Source organism: Ischnura elegans, chromosome 8, assembly GCF_921293095.1.
Source record: "Ischnura elegans chromosome 8, ioIscEleg1.1, whole genome shotgun sequence".
Taxonomy (NCBI): Eukaryota; Metazoa; Arthropoda; class Insecta; order Odonata; family Coenagrionidae; genus Ischnura; species Ischnura elegans.
The window spans coordinates 59076055-59094000 of record NC_060253.1 but is presented as its reverse complement, the minus strand read 5'-3'; the positions used below and the strand labels follow the sequence as shown (position 1 = coordinate 59094000).

The following is a 17946-nucleotide window of genomic DNA, read 5'->3' as shown; positions in this document are numbered from 1 at the left end:
AATTTTCACTTTTCATTTAATCGCGACAAATAGATATCTTCATTCAAAATTCTAAAAGCGTTAAATACGTACTTCAGGAGTAATATTCTTTCGATTTAGGCAATTAAAAAAATAGGAAATCACCCTATTGAATTGTATGCACATTGCATCGTTGGCAAAAAAATTGCATTCAATTCTTAAAGATCTACACTCATGGACACTAATCAACGCTGAAAATTGGGGTCGAAAGAAAGAGAAAATAATTCAATGAAGATTTATTAGACTTTACTAATTACGGCTTGAGAAGTATCGCAAAATTATCGCGTTCCCTTCTCGCCCCTCGCTATGTGTTGCATTTAAATCCATCGGCTGCATCAGAAGCGCTCGTTATCGTCCCCACGAGGCCCTCAGTGTCACTCTCGGGTTTATCGTCAGTATAAGCGGTTACGTATCATCATCATCCTTTCGACCCATTTTTTCCGTGTATCGTCAAGAATCCTATTCTCACCCCCTCCCCTTCCGTCGAGAGATCAAAAGTCGAAGGCAGTCAGTCGGACTTGAGATGCATCGAAAGGAGTGTGGGGAATAGATGAGGAAGTGGATGATATGCTTGGCAGAGGACGATGGGTGATGACGCCGGGGAGGTTGAGGGGTCACGGAGGCGATGATGAAGCATGCACTCTCAGAGCGTAGGAAATCGCGGTCATTTCTTCTCACTAATTATAAGATTCAAGATTTTCCTTTTATCCTTCAACCACTGCTGTGGTTCGAAGAAGAATCGACACTGACATATTTCGATTCGATTCTCAAACTGCTCTTTTTTTCCCAAGATTTTCCTACCTTCCTGTCTTCCATCAACCAGTTCTGTGGGAATGAATTGAAATGTAATCGACTGATTCGGTTACATTTAGAGTTGACATTCAGGCATATTCCTTCCCTTTATGTGTCAGTGATACGGTGGGAATGATTCCAAATAGAATTGAATCTATCCGGGCGTATTTCGATTCGCGAAACTACTGCTTTTGATATCGAAAGATTCTAGAAACATTTTCGGATTCTTACGGTTTGTTCTTTTCTTTTGGAAAATAACTGAGAGCTGCCCAGCAGTGCCTTTAAAGAGCTCTAACAGCTTCCAACAGCTTCCAGCGAACAATTGACTGAAATTCTCGACACTATTTACTACCACTCTTTTGAATTGGAATAGCAAAATGTCGTGCATTTTGTATTTAAATTGAACTGGACTTCTTTGGATGTCTTCGATAGCTTATTTTTATACTAACAGCGTTATTTTTCATCTTGAGAAATCTTCTTAGTTATTGGAGTTGAGATAACACGAAAGAAAACGCTAGAAAAAAATTAAAACGAATCTGTGCATTCTGAAATTAAACGCCGATTCAAATTCGACCGCAAAACTTTCCATTAAATCACCAAGGTTTTATGCAAACATTTTCTGTGGAAATAGTGACTCTAGAGCACTTCAATCTCACTCTTAATGCTTCCTACGGTCAATTCAGCGCTGTTATTAGTATGAAATTGTCTTCTCCCGTTGGTATATTGAAAGAGCGGAAATTTATCTGGGATAAACGACACTTATTAGCAAGGGCACAGCCAGGAATTAAAACTGGGGGGGGGGGGGGTTTATTCGCAACTAATACTGGGGGGCCTAGGGGTATGGAATACCCGCCAGGGTATATAAAAGGTGCGGGGGCCCTTCCCCAGAAAAATTTAAAGATAAATAGTTCGAAATAGTGAGTTTTACGGCTTTCTGAAGGATATTTTATTTATCCTTACACTAGTCTATAAGTAATATTAATCCAATAGAATAAAATAGATCAAACTTAAAAATTTCTCTGAGCTCTGGGGGAGGGGGGGTGTTTATCTCACAACATCCGCCCTCGCTGTGCCACTGCTTATTATACCTATATGAAGTTTATTAAGTTTACCAATCCTTTTAAGTGCCGCGGGTCAATGCGATTAGACATCAAAATTTCTGATTCACTCTGTGATCCCGTGCTTTAATGAACGGGCCGTCGTCTTCAGGGGTTTACTCTTAATGGTACCATTTTTTGATGAAAATGATAGGATGAATGAAAACTGCTTGCAGAAAAAATGACCAACCTCTTTCATATAAAATCTTACGATAATAATCCATGAAAAATGGGATGCAAACGAAGGAACTTCCAGAAACACCAGCTGAGATGCACTATGCTTTCGATAAAAATACATAATATACAAATATATGTGGAAAAAATGGCTTTCTCTCTTAATGGTACTTTTTTCCGTAATAAGTACCATTAAGAGTAAACTCCGGAAGACGATGGCAGACTCAGCCATTGAAACGTTGGGAGAATTAACCCAATACCACACCCGGTGGGAATCCCGAGAAATTTTTCATCAAAGTATACGCCGGGAAAACCTAAATTTTACAACATAAATTTTTTTTGCTTTTATTTTTATTTGCCCTGAGGATTGTATAATGATTTTTTTCTTTCCATATATATTTGTATATTATGTGTTTTTATCGAAAGCATAGTGCATTGTGCTTCTGGAAGTTCCTTCGTTTGCATCCCATTTTTCATGGATTATCTTCGTAAGATTTTATGTGGAAGACGTTGTCCATTTTTTCTGCAAGCATTTTTCATTCATCTATCATTCATCCACTCGTTTTCATCATCCAATGTAATTTCTTCCATTTTGAATATGCAAATACAATATGCATACTTATATACAACTACAAGCACATACATTCAACCACAGCCCCATCCATTACTGAATATATTCTTATTATATTCATATATTTTTGATTAACATTGATGTCGGTATAAAAAAATGTGTCCCATTTAACGACGCAGTTATCCTTAGGTTAGGCAGGCGTCAGAAAATTGACAAATTTTATACGTCCAGCGGTATGTCATTGAACTTCTTGAATTTCTTATAATTTTAGCCCTTCACCTACTTGTAGCTGTTCTCGTTTAGCTATAAGATGAGGTATTGACATCATAACCTACTGAGATATGCAATTGGATTATAAGCACAGAAGTTGATATCAAGCCAAAGCGCTTAGATGTCGCGTCGATCAGCATTCGATGATTGGGAAGAATTCATTCTTTTAAAGAACTCTTAATCAAATAGTTACTCTTGCCTCAAGAGATTTGCCATGAACCATGTATATAATGTCTGTTGTATTTACCATTAGGTTTTTAATGAAAGTTATGATTGAGTGATGAATGGCAAGTATTGAGAATGCATGTGCGGTCAATTTCTATGAACTCTTAATCAATCATAATCGTTGTACTTTATTTTATCATGAGTGGATTTTCGTTACAGTGAAGGGTGATGTTGATGATGTTGAATAGTAAAGTTAAAAGTTTATTCTAGATTTTCAGCCATTGAATGAAGATTGCCTAGTTGCTGTGTAATCTGGTGGTTCACCATTAAATTTTTCGAGGTAATCTGGAATTGAATTTTTGCACTATGAAATTGTGCAGATACTTTCTTCATTGAAGTATTAGGAGTCGCCTTGATGCCTTCTGTGTGTTTCAAACTCTTCAAATATGAAACTTTGTTTTGAACTTGGTGTTAGAGAAATTTCAACTCATAACAGCTGTTTTCAGTCTCGCCGTACGTTTTTACTTATTCTCTTTTTCTATTTCTTTAGACAGTTATATCTTATATTGAAAGACTGTGGACCAATATGTTCTAATATCTCAAATATATTTTATATTCTTTAAATTCGGCCAAAAAAACGATTTTTCTCGGGGACTGCGAGAAAAGGTATTTCTATTTGTAGGCTTTCATATTAAGTTATGGTGTCACGTGATGCAAACAGCTTTCTAGGGATAACTGATATTAGCTATTGTAGTGTAGATAGTCTTAAGAAGCTTCGGATTTCGGATTTATTTAGTGGATTGCGACTCCACTAACCACTTCATAGAGCAACGAGTTCATTACTGCAAAAAAATAAATTACACCAATTTTTCGAAGCAATTCCCATCATTCTGAATGATCACGGACATATTTTATTGTTATTCAACGGAATGATTTATACCGATGCATTCACATGGCCCAAAATGCATGGTATTCCTTGGGTTCATTCATGTGTTACAATAGGAGTGATTTCAAATAAATACATACCGTTGGTGTATTAAAAATGTTTGTATTTTCGTCTGCCAACCTACTGTTGCTTATAATTGATTGTTTTAATCGTGTAAATCAACGTTTTATCTCTTTGAAAATATTATGAAGAGATAATCGTTGTGGCATCAAACTGTTTGGCCATTAAAGTTCATCATGTAAACTGAGGATATGTTTATAAATATGTTGTTTTATATTAGTCATTCGATCTGAACTTTCCATTCTTTATCTCTTCAATTACTATGGCGCGGTTGTTTGTGTTTTATTCCAAGATTGTGACAGCGTTCGAGCGAGAGTAATATCTTGTTTATGGAGAAGCTGAGCACGTTACATCTAAGTCAGGGTGTCATTTTATAGTTTGTTTTAGTTTCTATCGCGCAGCAAAGATAGCTGGTCCATATCCAAACTCTTCCCCGCATTCCGCCCGTATCGTTAAATAAAAATATCTTCAAGGGAGCACTGATCGCGCCATAGTTTGGTTTTATACGAGTTTATTACATTTTCCTCCATTTAATTTATTCTCCGACGTGTTCTGCATCTTTCCATCATTAAATCCGGTGTTACAATGCAATATATCCCATTTTCTCAAGGAGGTTGTGAATATACTGGAGGGGGCACCACTGGTTCCGAGCGTTGAGCGCAGTGTGGCAGGAATGGGGGAGCTGGGTAGGATAGTCACGCATACTTTGACCAAAACATTGATAATCCCATAAGAGTCTATGCCAACTATTTGGCAAAATGTTCCGTCATGATCGTTGTTACTTTAAAATAAACTATAGCAAACGAAACACAGTAAACATTTGTTCTATCATTATGGGAAGGCTTTGTGAAAATATGCCTCGAATATCTTTTCCCAAGGAAAAATTATTGTCAATCACCACGGTTCCGCTGTGCAACTAGCTTAGCCGAAAAAAATACATTTTACAAGTGTAAATTTCCATTTCCTTGCACTTCTACAAGTAATTAATAAGATTACAGCCAATGGAAATCTTACGATAGCGGACCGGTCGCAATAATATTACGAAAGTATGTTCACGACGACATATTATCACCACGATATGACTATATGGAGAGTTTAATGTACACAGTAGTATGATGAACGATCGGAAAACTCCGACGACAATCAAGAAGTAATTGTTGCATTTTCGTTTTAAAAATCAGAGGTGATATAAAGAATAGAATTCTTGATTAAGCCTGAATCACACGATCATTTTTTTTCGTCGCGAAAGTGATCACTATCGCGATCACTGCGCAAAATGATCGTCGACGGCAATTGTTTTTCGCGATCGCGATGAGGATTCCCATCGCTATTTTTCATCACTCGTCCGGTCGCTTTTTCCATCGCTAAAACCGTCACTAAAACCCCATATCAGCCAATCGGAACGCATTCCCCTATGTAGCGATTGCAGCGCAACGTTTGACAATTGTGGGAACGACATAAATAAACAAACACGCTATTTAATTTCGTGATGTGGGTCCTATGACAACGAGCTGTGATATTGGAAATGATGCGAAAAGCGACGGTGGGAGTGACCGTGTGATTCGGAAAAATGATCACTAGAGCGATTGCTTTTCGCGACGGTAAAAGTGATCTCGATAGTGATCACTTTCGCGACGAAAAAAAATGATCGTGTGATTCAGGCTTTATATACGTACACTGCTTGAGACTTAGTCCGAAAATTGTCAATCCAAGATGGCGGAATTCTGGCCGCGCTTAAAACTCGAATACAGCGCCTCCAGATATTTACAACCTTGCATTGTCTTCACCAGCTATTCTTACGTTTCTGATTTTTATGGTGTACATTGGTGTGGAGTTCTCAGTTTTATTTTGCTTTATCGATGATTCTATATTGTTAATTCTAGTTCCCATGGATTCGATACTACTGTTTAATGAAGCACCGCATCTGTAATGTTTTCTTACAATTAGAGTATTAGGACTCATCCTTACATTCGGTAGGGTCAATAGTTCGTGGTTGTCTTTTCATTCACTTTGCAGTGATGCTTATGGATTCGTCTTTTAGTTTCTTCACCTGGCTCATTCACATAGTCCTCTGCTATTTGTTGTAGTTATTTTTAACGATGTATGCTTGTACACGATGAAATAATGTAAAAACTTGAATTGCTACTGTTTCATTTTTCCTAACAGTTGAAAGTTATCTTTGATGAATTAGACAATAAATCATATTAAATGTTTTTTAGTGCATAATACCAGCAAAGTTGGAATCAGGAAATGAAAGGTACTCTTTTCTTTCTTTTCTAATTGGTTTTATTATAATGGTTTCCGTCTCATCGCATGGAATGCTTTTGGGTGGTGTTCAAATTCTCAAGTACCCATATAGTAGTACTAATTATATTCTTGAAAATTCGCTCCAAGTTTTTTCAGTATTTCTTGTGATTTATAAAGCAATTATTGGAAATGCTCCGAAAAATTAATCGAACCATCAAAGAAAAATGTGATTATTGATGCTACAAAACACGATGGGAAATAAATACGTACATTAATTACTTGCTTCACTTGCAGGAAGTTATCGTCGTATTTTTCTGATCGATTATTATAGCGACCGTCTTGGCTTCAGATTGGTATTAATTTTTTTAAACCCAATTGATAATATATAACTTTTCATGTTTCAGGAGTCGGGAATAGATTTGGCTACGAAAGTGAAACAGGAACCGTTAGCAATCTCAGGAGGCTGTGACAATGGACCACATGGTAAGTGATACTTGTTTTATCATCCAAAATTTATTATAATTCTTAGATGGCGCAAAGATAATACTCCTTCCCACAAAGCAATTTTCAGTGGTTTCCGAAATCATCCCGATGAATTGTTGATCGTATGTTCTGTCGCAAATATTTATTTATTCTATACTAATAGGAATGCCAACCTACACAGGCTTTTTTAAGAGGAATCTGCAATACTTTAGGAGGTGATAGAGGAAACTATTTTATGCATTTCTTTTCCATGAACATTGGTTCGCAACTCCTTAATTACTAAGCTATGGCAACGATCATTTCTTTGGATGCACTCTACAACTTTGCATTTGGCAATAGCATCCCTTACTCAGCGAATTCCTCTTAAATGAAAAGAAAACAAGTTGGGATACTCGTATGGATTTTTTAATATTAACGGCCTGATTTTAAATTACTCAGTCGTTATCACTTTAAAATTTGAAATCCGGGTGGTTGATGTAAAAATAACTCTACGGAATACACTTGTTGTAAGTTGTATTTATTTCATTATCAATTCTTGCGTAACTTTACTTTATGTTCCATTTAATATCTCCTTTAACACAGGCATTATTTTAATTTGAATACAGATTTTCACTGGATGGAATTTAATAAAAGCATATAATACGTGAGCCATATTCCTTTCTCTGTCATTCTAATCGAGACTAAATCTTCTGCCTTTGAATGGCATTGCTGGACTTAATTTCTTGCGTGCGATTAAAAGCATAAGGCTCAATATTTTGTTCAGTCCCCCAGTCGTTAGCTACGAAGACTTGCAAGGACGATGTCTGACTTTCCATGACTAAAAGGGAGGCATAATGTGATGCACTAGCTGTTATAAAAAATAAACATCCATTTTTCTCTTTGAACAAAAATGAATGGTCCATAAGATACAGCGCGTAAGGCCCGTAAGGAGAATCCTCAATCCTGTAAATTTAGTTATATTTAGTGACAGCTTCGGTACTGAATCCGAGAAAGAAATGCATTCTCGCGGCCAACTTACATTAAATATATAAACGCATATAGTTCAAGACGACTTCAGGTGTCAACGCATTTATCTTTATGCTGCAACCTCATCCTATTTCGTGCTGCATTTCTCTTCCTCGCCAGTGGTAATGGTCAAGTTACTCACTGAGCCCCTACCACTACTGGGCATGACACGGGAGTTACGAGCGAGATTAATCAAGAAAATGTGATAATTCTTGTGCAGAGATTAAAATTATGCCAGCGTTTTCCTGCGAATTAATGAGCTGAGTGTGAAGGTGAATAATTAATCCTTTTTATGATTTCTGAAAAAGACGTCATTTCGTGAGCCTTCGTGGGAAACAGTGGCGTCTGTAAATCTTGCGACTTGCTTGTAATTCTAGATGTTATGCTTAGAAATGGCTTAATTCGAATCCTAGCCCATTCGTTTTTGTCGGGGATAGTGAAGGAGGAATTACTCATCCCTATATTTACTGCCACTCTTTCCCTACTGTGACTTGTATGCATACAAGTCTGACAAGAAAAAGGGTGTCTTGCGTATGAAATTTATTTGCGAATTCATTACCGGAAGGGGGTATGAAGATACTTTTACATCTAAATACTACCCCGTAAGCCGTGTAAGGCGTGTGGCGGGAGTTTGTATGACAGTGACCATTCACCTATAAATGTACTATGAAATAATGAAGGTGTGGATAGGGTGACTAGAACACACATTGAAATCCTTCATTGTTCAAGAGAAAACGAAGTCCTAAACCTATCCTTTCGATAAAACATTTACCTTATTTTTTCTCTTCTGTCGGACAATAAACGCTGTGCAGTTCTTAGATCATATACTCCGTTTCACTCTGAAAGATATCTTTTCTTAATTGCTCAAACGATAGCCCTCGGCTGGTTAAGACGTAATTATTCTCCTCCCTGTAAATGATATCTTAAGTAAATCGAAGACCTTATTTTGGTGACTTACGCCTCTTGCACATAATACGTTTTCGCCCGTGGGGGAATAAACTACAACGTGTGTAAATCGTGGCCGGTTGCTTTTCATACTGTACGATTTTAACCGTACAAAAAGATACTGGAGACAGCTCCCGCACGACTGAAACCGTCTAGTGTGAAAGTGTGCATTTGTTTACGTGGATTACTAAGCAGAAAGACGGTACGGTAGTCGTACGGCCCCAGTGGCGCTGGACTGCTGCAATGCGGCTAAAAATCGTGCCCGTGTTTTAACCATACAATTAGAAAGGTCTCGTAAAATTCTTCAGTGGACTAATAGAAAAAGGCCCGTGGGGATTTTTACAGTTCCATATATCCAAATGTCATTCCGGATTTTCTTGTCTTCAGACCTTTCCACTTCAGCCAACGTGAAGTTTAATTTAACATTTCATGTGAGTAATAGACAATCTGGCGGGCTCGACCTCAAATCGGCGGAACGGAGTCACGTAGTGTATCGCACGCCGCGGCCGTGACTGGCTGGGAGCGAACATCATCGTCTCGACGAGAAAAATGAGCACGCACTCATCAATTCGTGGTTCATTTTTTTCATTCTCCCGCCGTGGGCTCTCCAAACAGCGAGCGGCGCAGTGTCCATTACATCACTCGCACCAACGGCCATCGTACGTGTGCTCGGAGACCGCTTTTTGTCACGTTTACGCCGCTGATATCGCCCTCAAACCTCCGTGCGTGCGCCAGTAAATGTCACCGCGTCTTCCGAAAGACGTGACGTCTTTATGGACTCCCCTCTGCAATTAGTTGACCTGGACGTGGTTGGGGAAAGGGAAGAGGGAGAGAGAACCCCTCAATTAACCCCTTGAGGATCATGGGACATATACGTGCCATATTTTTTTCAAAACTATCTCAAATTTAGTGGAGTGATTCAATGGCTCTTAGTTTGATGCGTATCTTATTATCACGATTTCAGCTAAAAATGATAATTCCGTGTTTTCGACATCCTTTTGATATTATTATTAACATACCTAATCATGACAATACCCCTTGAGGATCATAAGACATATATGTGCCATATTTTTTCCAAAATCATCTCAAATTTAGTGGAGTGGATCAATGGCTCTTATTTTGATGCGTATCTTGTTATCACGATTGCAGCTTGAATTGATAATTCCCTGTTTTCGACATCCTTTTGATATTACTACTAACATTTGATATTACTACTTTGATAACACTACCACCGGTCTCGGTGGCGGCGGGGTAAAGTCCTCGACTGCCAAACCGAAGGTCGCGGGTTCGAGTCCCGCCTGGGTAAGTTATCCTTATCCAGGGCATGGGCGTGTGTGAATGTCCTTCATTGTTAATTGTTAATTCCCCATTGTAAAGGCCGTAAATGTGCTGTTTATGGGGTAAATAAATAAAGAAATAAACATACCTAATCATTAGAATACCCCTTGAGGATCATATCAAAATATATCTTTGTATCAAATTTGAAAATTTATCCTATTTATTTTCTAACAAGGTGCAGCTTTTTTTTATTTGCGATACGGGAAATTATGGAAAAAGTTCGACTATATATTCCTTGTAAATTTCATGATGATAAAACTCGTTCTGTAGGAGAAATTCGCGGCGAAAACAAGATAAAATATAATAAGAAGACGGAACAACCTTATAGGCCACATCTTGAGAATTGATGGCCTGATGAAGACAATCGTCGAAGGGCAAGTGGAAGGCAAGAATGGAAAAGGAAGACCTCGGACAAAATATATGGAACAAGTAAAGAGAGATGTGAAAGAGAAGAATTACGTAGGTGTGAAAAGATTAGCTGATAGGAGAACTGAGTGGAGAGCTGCGTCAAACCAATCCTAGGATTGTTGACCAGTGATGATGATGATGATGAGACAGAAAGGCATTGAAGCCTGATGCTCGATGAACAGTGAGAAGTTAATGTCCTCTTGCTGTTCATCCGCCATATCTGCTGGCCTCAGGAGAAGCAATTCGCCCTAAGGGGATATCAGATCACGGCAGTGGCGTAACTATGGGGGGAATGAGGGAATGTACTCCCCAAAGCCTCAGAGAAATCGAAAAAATTTTAAAAATCTTGTCAGGATTTGATGTATAATAACTACCTCTGCTGAAAGTAAATTATAAGTGACAAAATGATGTACAAATCATTTTCAGGCCTGTTATTTTTCAAAATTTTTCCTAAACTCCCTGTTTCCTGGGGGGGGGGGGGTTTCCCCCTCTAATCCCTCTCATTCCCCCTCCAAATCCCCCTGATCCCCCCCCCCAAAGCGTATCTCTAGTTACGGCACTGGTTCATGGCATATCGTGCGTGTTGTTGAATCTCTAAATGAATCGCCCGACCGCTTCGCTACCTTCACCTTCCAGTTACCTTTATACAAACAAGGCCGTTCAGCAGCACGTGCTTTTCCGATGCAACTTACCAATAAGTCCCGATTGTTTTGGCATTGAACAGTTACTTTCAATGAGTGGATCAGGTTTCTAGGAGTTTTCTTAGGATGAGATTCACCCGCTTGAGGCAGGAACCGCTTGATTATTTGTTGGGTGGGATATGAATGAATTCTTTCCCACACATTGGCTTTCCCTCTAGGGATTTTTTCGATAGTACGGCCCCAAAGCGAGCGATGACGCTGAGAATCTTCGCGCGGGGAGTCTCTCCTCTCTTCGTTCGACGATCTTGGAGAATGTCGTCGCCTTCTAAACTGCCCGCAGGCTCGAAACCATTTAGCTTTCCGTCGGAATTCTCATCCTACGTCATTCAAGGTTTGAAAATAGATGTTTACGAATGAAATGAAAATCACCAATATGGCCGAGGTCCATTATAGTTACAAGTAAACATGCGAAGCTATTTTTTTTTCGTTTCTGGAATGACCATTCAAATTGAATGGTTGAAGTAGTAGATGTGGAATTAGTGGATGCTGTTTCGTGTAGTAGCAGAGGATCATCAATATCATCCCTGGTCAACTAAACTAAAAACAATGATGTTGATGATGATGAGCTCTACCACACCAGTTCTGAGGTTCCAAATAAATATAATAATTCAATTCTATTCTATTGATTTCGACGGAATCAGCGAAATCAAAATTGCACGCAATTCGTTCTTACAGCATAGGGGCCAAAAATACCATTCAAAATTTCAGCCACCAGGCTTTCATTTTCATCTTTATCAAAGAAAAGGTATAATGTACCGAATTTTCTCTTAGTTGACTTCCATTTTTGAAACCCTGTAACTCACAACTGAATGGACCAAAAAATAAACAAAAAATAATTTATTAATGTGAAATGCCACCTTCAACACGGGCATATATCTGAAATCGTTTGATCGATACTTAACGAGGTATTGGTCGCTTCAGCCACCTACCGATAAAATAATTGGTTTATTTTTTGCTAACCTGTTATAATCCACTAGTTACTAATAACTATCCTTCCTTTATTAATGTTAGCTATCCTATGCGACTATTATGCCCTTAATATTTCTTCCTTTCCTTCCTTCATCTCGACGCTTTTGGTTAATTTTCGGAGGTAATATATTTTTACTGAACGGTTAAGGGCGGGGGTTCACACCCCCTGAAATGCTGAGGGGATACGGTGTTCCTTCTCTTAATGAACCCCTCCCGAAACATACCCCCTCCACTTAATAACTGCCCCCGAATTTTTTTTTCAAGATAACGGGCTTGTTGGTGTATTGTGTAACTTAGGCGTGATTTTTTTCCTTCAACTACATTTTCACAGTAAAAATGCAGTTCATCTTTTTATATTTTTCGCTTATACACACACTACCAAAAACAGCACATATTGGCCTTTACATCGGAGTTTTCAACAAATTTAACAATTATATGTGCACGAACAACCATGCTCTGGGTATGAGCAACCTACCTTGGCGGGACTCGAAACAGCGACTTTTTGTTTGTCAGGCGTAGACTTTACTCTGCAGCCAACGAGGCTGGCAATCATGATTTTAATATTTTTAAATAAGGTTATCGTAGATTGCGTTTCATTTTCCCTATCTTTCCTTTCGCTATAACTTGTGGTTATCGCTTCTAGTAGATTCTAGCGCCTTCGGTCATGTCTCTAGAAGCAAACTTTTTGTACGAGAGGAAATAAATCAAAACGCGTCACCAAGATCGTACACTGCTCCTCCTTCCTTATGGTGTTATCAAACAAACAGAAAAAAATGCTTGTTTGCTTATTTTGGTGAGCTTTTGTACTCAAGGCGCTTGTTTACTCCAGTCGAATCGTAAATCGCGTTACGCTAGACTTGTGTTGTGGTTTCTCTATAGTCATTGCTCCCGTAATATGTTTTAACTGTTAAACAAACGTGCATGATTGTCTCACCGAATATATTTCCGCGTCTCTGTGTTTACGTTGAATAATATCATTTTTTTAATAAAAAAATATTCGAATGTTATGCGGTGTGGTAGGACACAGAAGCGTATAATATATTATATTAAATCTCTTAATTGCCATTCAGAAGTTCTAAAAATTTCTTATTACGTCAGAGCTTACATTAAAATGTTTACATATTTCATTATGAAGATTTTCCTGCTCCTCTAGTACCTCTTTTATTTTTGCTTTACACTTTCCAAGAAGCTTGGAATCGTTAATTTATTCCTCCAACTTTAATTTGCTACTCAGTTTCTTTTTTTTTGTTTCTTTTATTTTTGATTTACACTTTTCAAAAAGCGTGGAATCGTTTCATTTCTTCAGTATACCAGGGTACAACACAAATTCATAATGGGTATTTGCTCAAATTTCATCTCAGTGGGCTGCTGAGGTAGACAAATCAAACACTTCCTCAGTAAAATTTTGTAATAAGAGTTCTGTTAAAAATGCAAAAATTTCTTGAAAGAATTAGATCCGGAGAAAAATATACAAAATCATACTGCTAATAAATATTTATTATTCTTAATTATGAAATTGTCGGAATTTTTCAAGTGTCCTACTTTTCTCCCTACTTATATCCTCCTTTTTACTGGGTACTATCCTCTTTTCCATCTATTGGAATCTCATCACCGAACAGAAGTGGAATAGTGACGTGTTAATTGGGTAATACGGTTTGCAACAAAATCAGTTAATTACTACATTTGAAAGTCAATGATAAAATAGAAATAATATTATCGTATATATTATTTACTGCCACCTACAAATATGTTAAGCACCAGGCCCCTAACCATAAATTTGCTTCTCGAAAACGAGACTCGAACTCCATGGGATACGATACTGGTAGAGATCTCTGTAAATGTAGTCATCGTAGCTGTAAAGGTTAAAAGTATTCTGAGCTCAACATAATTTATCTTCTGGCATCGGTAGAATTATGTCAATTATTTTTCAAACTTTAATACCAAAGGTGTCTCAAATTTAGGAAAACTAGTTTGTTTTCATGTCTGTTTATGAGGAAGATATGATGAGGCTCTTTTTCGGCATTTAATAACTCAGTAATATTGGGGATGACGCAGGAGTATTTGCTAGTGGAAAGAGATGAAATGAACTGCAGTTTTGAATAGCTATATTTTCCGAGAAAACTTTTGTTAAAGCTTAAATTTGTGGAAAATTGCCATCTCGCTCGTTCAATAATATTAAACTGAAGCTAACTGAATTAATTTGTATCTAAATTGTATGCTACTTAATGGTCATATCTGTCCAGGATTCCCGGAAAAATTATCTAATTGTTAGAGGTAGCCCAAGATTATTAACGTGATTAGTATTCTACTTGAAGTAAGAGCCTCTTAAGTTTCCAGCGTATTTTAAAGACACCCAAATGAGATTTTTCGTCGACCTTTGAAAGCGAAAGAGACGCTTTTCGTAGCGAGAACAAATTTCCGCGAAGCACACGCATTCTTACGGATGGCGCCACCAATCACGCTTTTAAAGCCACCATTTTAGACCATTGTGTTTGCTTCAACATCAAAGTGCTTTGTGATCATCCACGGCATTACGTGAGTCATTCGCCATGTAGATAAATTTCTTTAATCGGTTTTCTAATTTAACTTTTTTTTGCTTAGTTTTGCGAAACAGAATCCATAAGAATAGTTTTCGTGTTCTTTTTACGCTATTATGTGAGGGGGTGAGAAGCCAAGGGGTGCAAGTGACTTTTTTCTCAACAGAGTTAAGTAAAGTTAATTTTTAGAAGAACTACACAAAAATTGGTTGCCATGGGATACGAATGAGTCTCAGTTCTGTGCTGACATGGAGTGGAAAATCAAATGCTTTACTAAATATCTAATTGATCTCGTTTGTTTTCTATGCCTAATTTATGTACCTTACTCTGTATATAAAAAAGAAATCACTTGTATCGCTTGGCTTCCAAGTCACTCATGTATGATTTCAAAGTAAATTGGGAAGTATCGGAAAAATTATTGGAGTATAGAATTTTAGATTAAATTTTAACATAATTTTCTTGTTATATTCAGGTAGTTTTGATCTTTGGCAAAATCTGAAAATACCTCGCAATTCCTCCTTTTTTCTCGTAAGCATGGCACATCTCGGCGGAAACACATCTCGGATTATTTGGGAACACTAGGGTAAATATCTCTTTTCATTGCTCTTTCTCTTGAGATGAATACTTGTTGACTACTTGGTAGCTTTTCGTTGGGGAAAGGCGTGAGGAAATCCTTGACTCTGGAGCGAACGAGTAGAAGTTTGATCCCCCCAACCCGTGAACTCGTTTGAATGTTTGTGATGGTGGGATAAACCCTGGTAGGTATAAGTATAAACACGTTTGGACTTCGCAAATAAATTTTCCTTTGGCGAATATTATGAATAAGGAGGGACGTCGCATCAACTCTATTGATTAAAACTTTAAGACTCAGGACTGTGTTCATTAATAAAAGGGACGTTGATTGATATCAGGTTCTTTGTGGTATTCTTTGTTAAATCGTCGGAGAGATTAGCGTAGTCTTTGTCTATTTTTCTTCCGTCTGCTCCGTACCATGCATTGGAATTAGAATGAATTTAAACTGAAATTTATTTTTGAGCAATTTAATTAGTCTGGGGTTTTTGGAAAATCTCTGCTTCTTTTATTTTGGTAGTCACAGTTGCCTGGGATTTTACTAGTCCGCATAGACAAGTATTCAATTGATCGCACTCGAGACTGCCGGCGTATTCCCACTGCGCCGCTAAACATGACTCCACTTATGAGGACTATATTATTATACACTGGAATTATTCCTATTTGACTTCTGTGCAATGAAATCAGGAGAAAATAGTAAGTTTATTTTTAAAATTTTCAAAAAAACGTGTAAATTTCGTATTTCAGATAACTTTTTACGATAAAATGAGAGGTTACAGTACCGAAAGTGAAAAATAATTTGTTGGAAAAAAGTGTCATACTGTTTTACCTGTATCGTCCTTGGCAACGACAACTAGTTATGGTTATTCTCCAAAGTTCAAGCTTTAAAAATAATTATTTATATAACGCAGAAGTTTGCAGATGTGAAAGTTATGCTTTAAAAATGAAGACAACCTTTTACTAATTCTGTAATGTGATTTCAGCCATTACAAGTAATTTGGAAAAAGAGGTTTCGGCCTGTAAAGCAAATACATCCTATTCAGAAAATCATTATCATTGTGCTTGATATTCATCAAGTATCATTTTGTTGGCACAACAAGAATTTATGGAAGAAATCTTTCAAGCCTGGGTAGATTTCCTCGGCGACTAGATTTCGTGAATTATCAGACACAATCTCGAAGTGCTCGCCAAATTATGATTTCCGAGGTCTAATTCATGGTCACGTCAAAAATATAAAAATACTTTACTTTGATTTCGATAGGTTACCGTGCCGCACTTCTCATCGTTCTGTATCACTGAGCGGCGCCGGCAAGAATGGAAATGATGAAATGTTGAACTCTTTCTCCAAAAAAAAAATTATATTGCCTCATTACATTCAAATTACCATATACTTACTTAGGCATTGTGGACGTAAAGTTTTTTAGCGTATAGTTTAAGAATCTTGGGTTGACATATAATCGGTCTTAATGACTGAAATGGCAGTAATAATGACAGAAAATCTAGCCTGCACCTGGACCTCGTTTTCCCGAGTTTTTCGTTTTGTTGAGTGTTCGTCTTGGTCATATTATAATATAAATAATAATAACAATAATAAATAATAGTAATAATGATATATTTTATTATTATCAGATTATTTCATCCGATTTAAATATTGTTTAGTAACAGTTTACTGCTCAGCAATCAGTTTATTGTCATGGGATTGTAATAAATTAAAATCGTTACCTAACAAATGAAATTATACAACAAAGGAAGATATGGTACACAATTAAGAATATAAAGCCTTGAAAAGGTCAATAAGGCTGGGTCAGTTAGGAATAAGTGTCATTGTTTCTGAATGTTTGTCGGGATGAAGAATCTTTGATTGGTTTTCGAAGGTTGTTCCATGTTTTTGAGGAGGCAACGGTAAATGATTTTTGAAAATTTGTGGTCCGACAATGGTATAGATACATGAAGATAGTTGGATTCAGCTCGAGATGTATAATTCAATTATGTACTGTGGGTCATTATTTTCAGGCAACGAATACATGAAACAGGCCAATTTGAATATATGAATATTTATAAGAACCTCATAGCATGATTATGATCGTGGCTGATGAAAGTGTTGCTACGCAAAATCGCAATGTCAGTTGCCACGGTGCTGTTTTGTACCTGTTGTTAGAACTGCATTCGTGAAAAAATGGTGGTCACCTAAACTGTGCCACCGAAATCGACGTTCTTGAAGGTTCCTCCGTGAAGGTTGAAAAAAAACCCGGAGGTCGAATCATTTATGGGTCACTCTTCTTTCAATTGCGACAAAGGAAACGCATTGAATGTGCATACTTTTTTTCTCTCTGTCGTCGTGTCCTCCGGATGGCTAGATGTCCCCACAGTCCGTCGGAATTCGATAAGGTGTGTGGGTGGCCGCTACGAGCAGTTGCCGAGCGAAGAGTTATTTGCTGAGCTCGGCGGTAAATAACTCGGTTAACAGGAAGGCCCACGTGTCTCGGTAGTCAGGTGCGAGTGTTGTCATGCGCGAGTTGGGATATTCGACCATTCGTCTGGGGCGGGGCGAAGTCTGGGCACGCGCCCTGCGGAGAGCGATGCAGGCAGGCATTGAGCGGACTTGTACCGAGCGGGCGGAGAATGCTAGGGGGCGACACCGATGACTATT

General features: G+C 37.8%; 1 protein-coding gene across 2 annotated transcripts in view; it reads left to right on the top strand.

Moving 5' to 3' along the window:
• The window catches only part of LOC124163712 (protein fork head-like), a 117801-nt gene that overhangs the window by 30737 nt on the left and 69118 nt on the right, over positions 1–17946 (top strand). For both annotated transcript variants that reach the window (XM_046540780.1, XM_046540779.1), the window contains exon 2: positions 6745–6823. In XM_046540780.1, coding sequence (XP_046396736.1) covers positions 6745–6823 — 79 coding nt within the window. The remainder of the gene's footprint in view (positions 1–6744; positions 6824–17946) is intronic.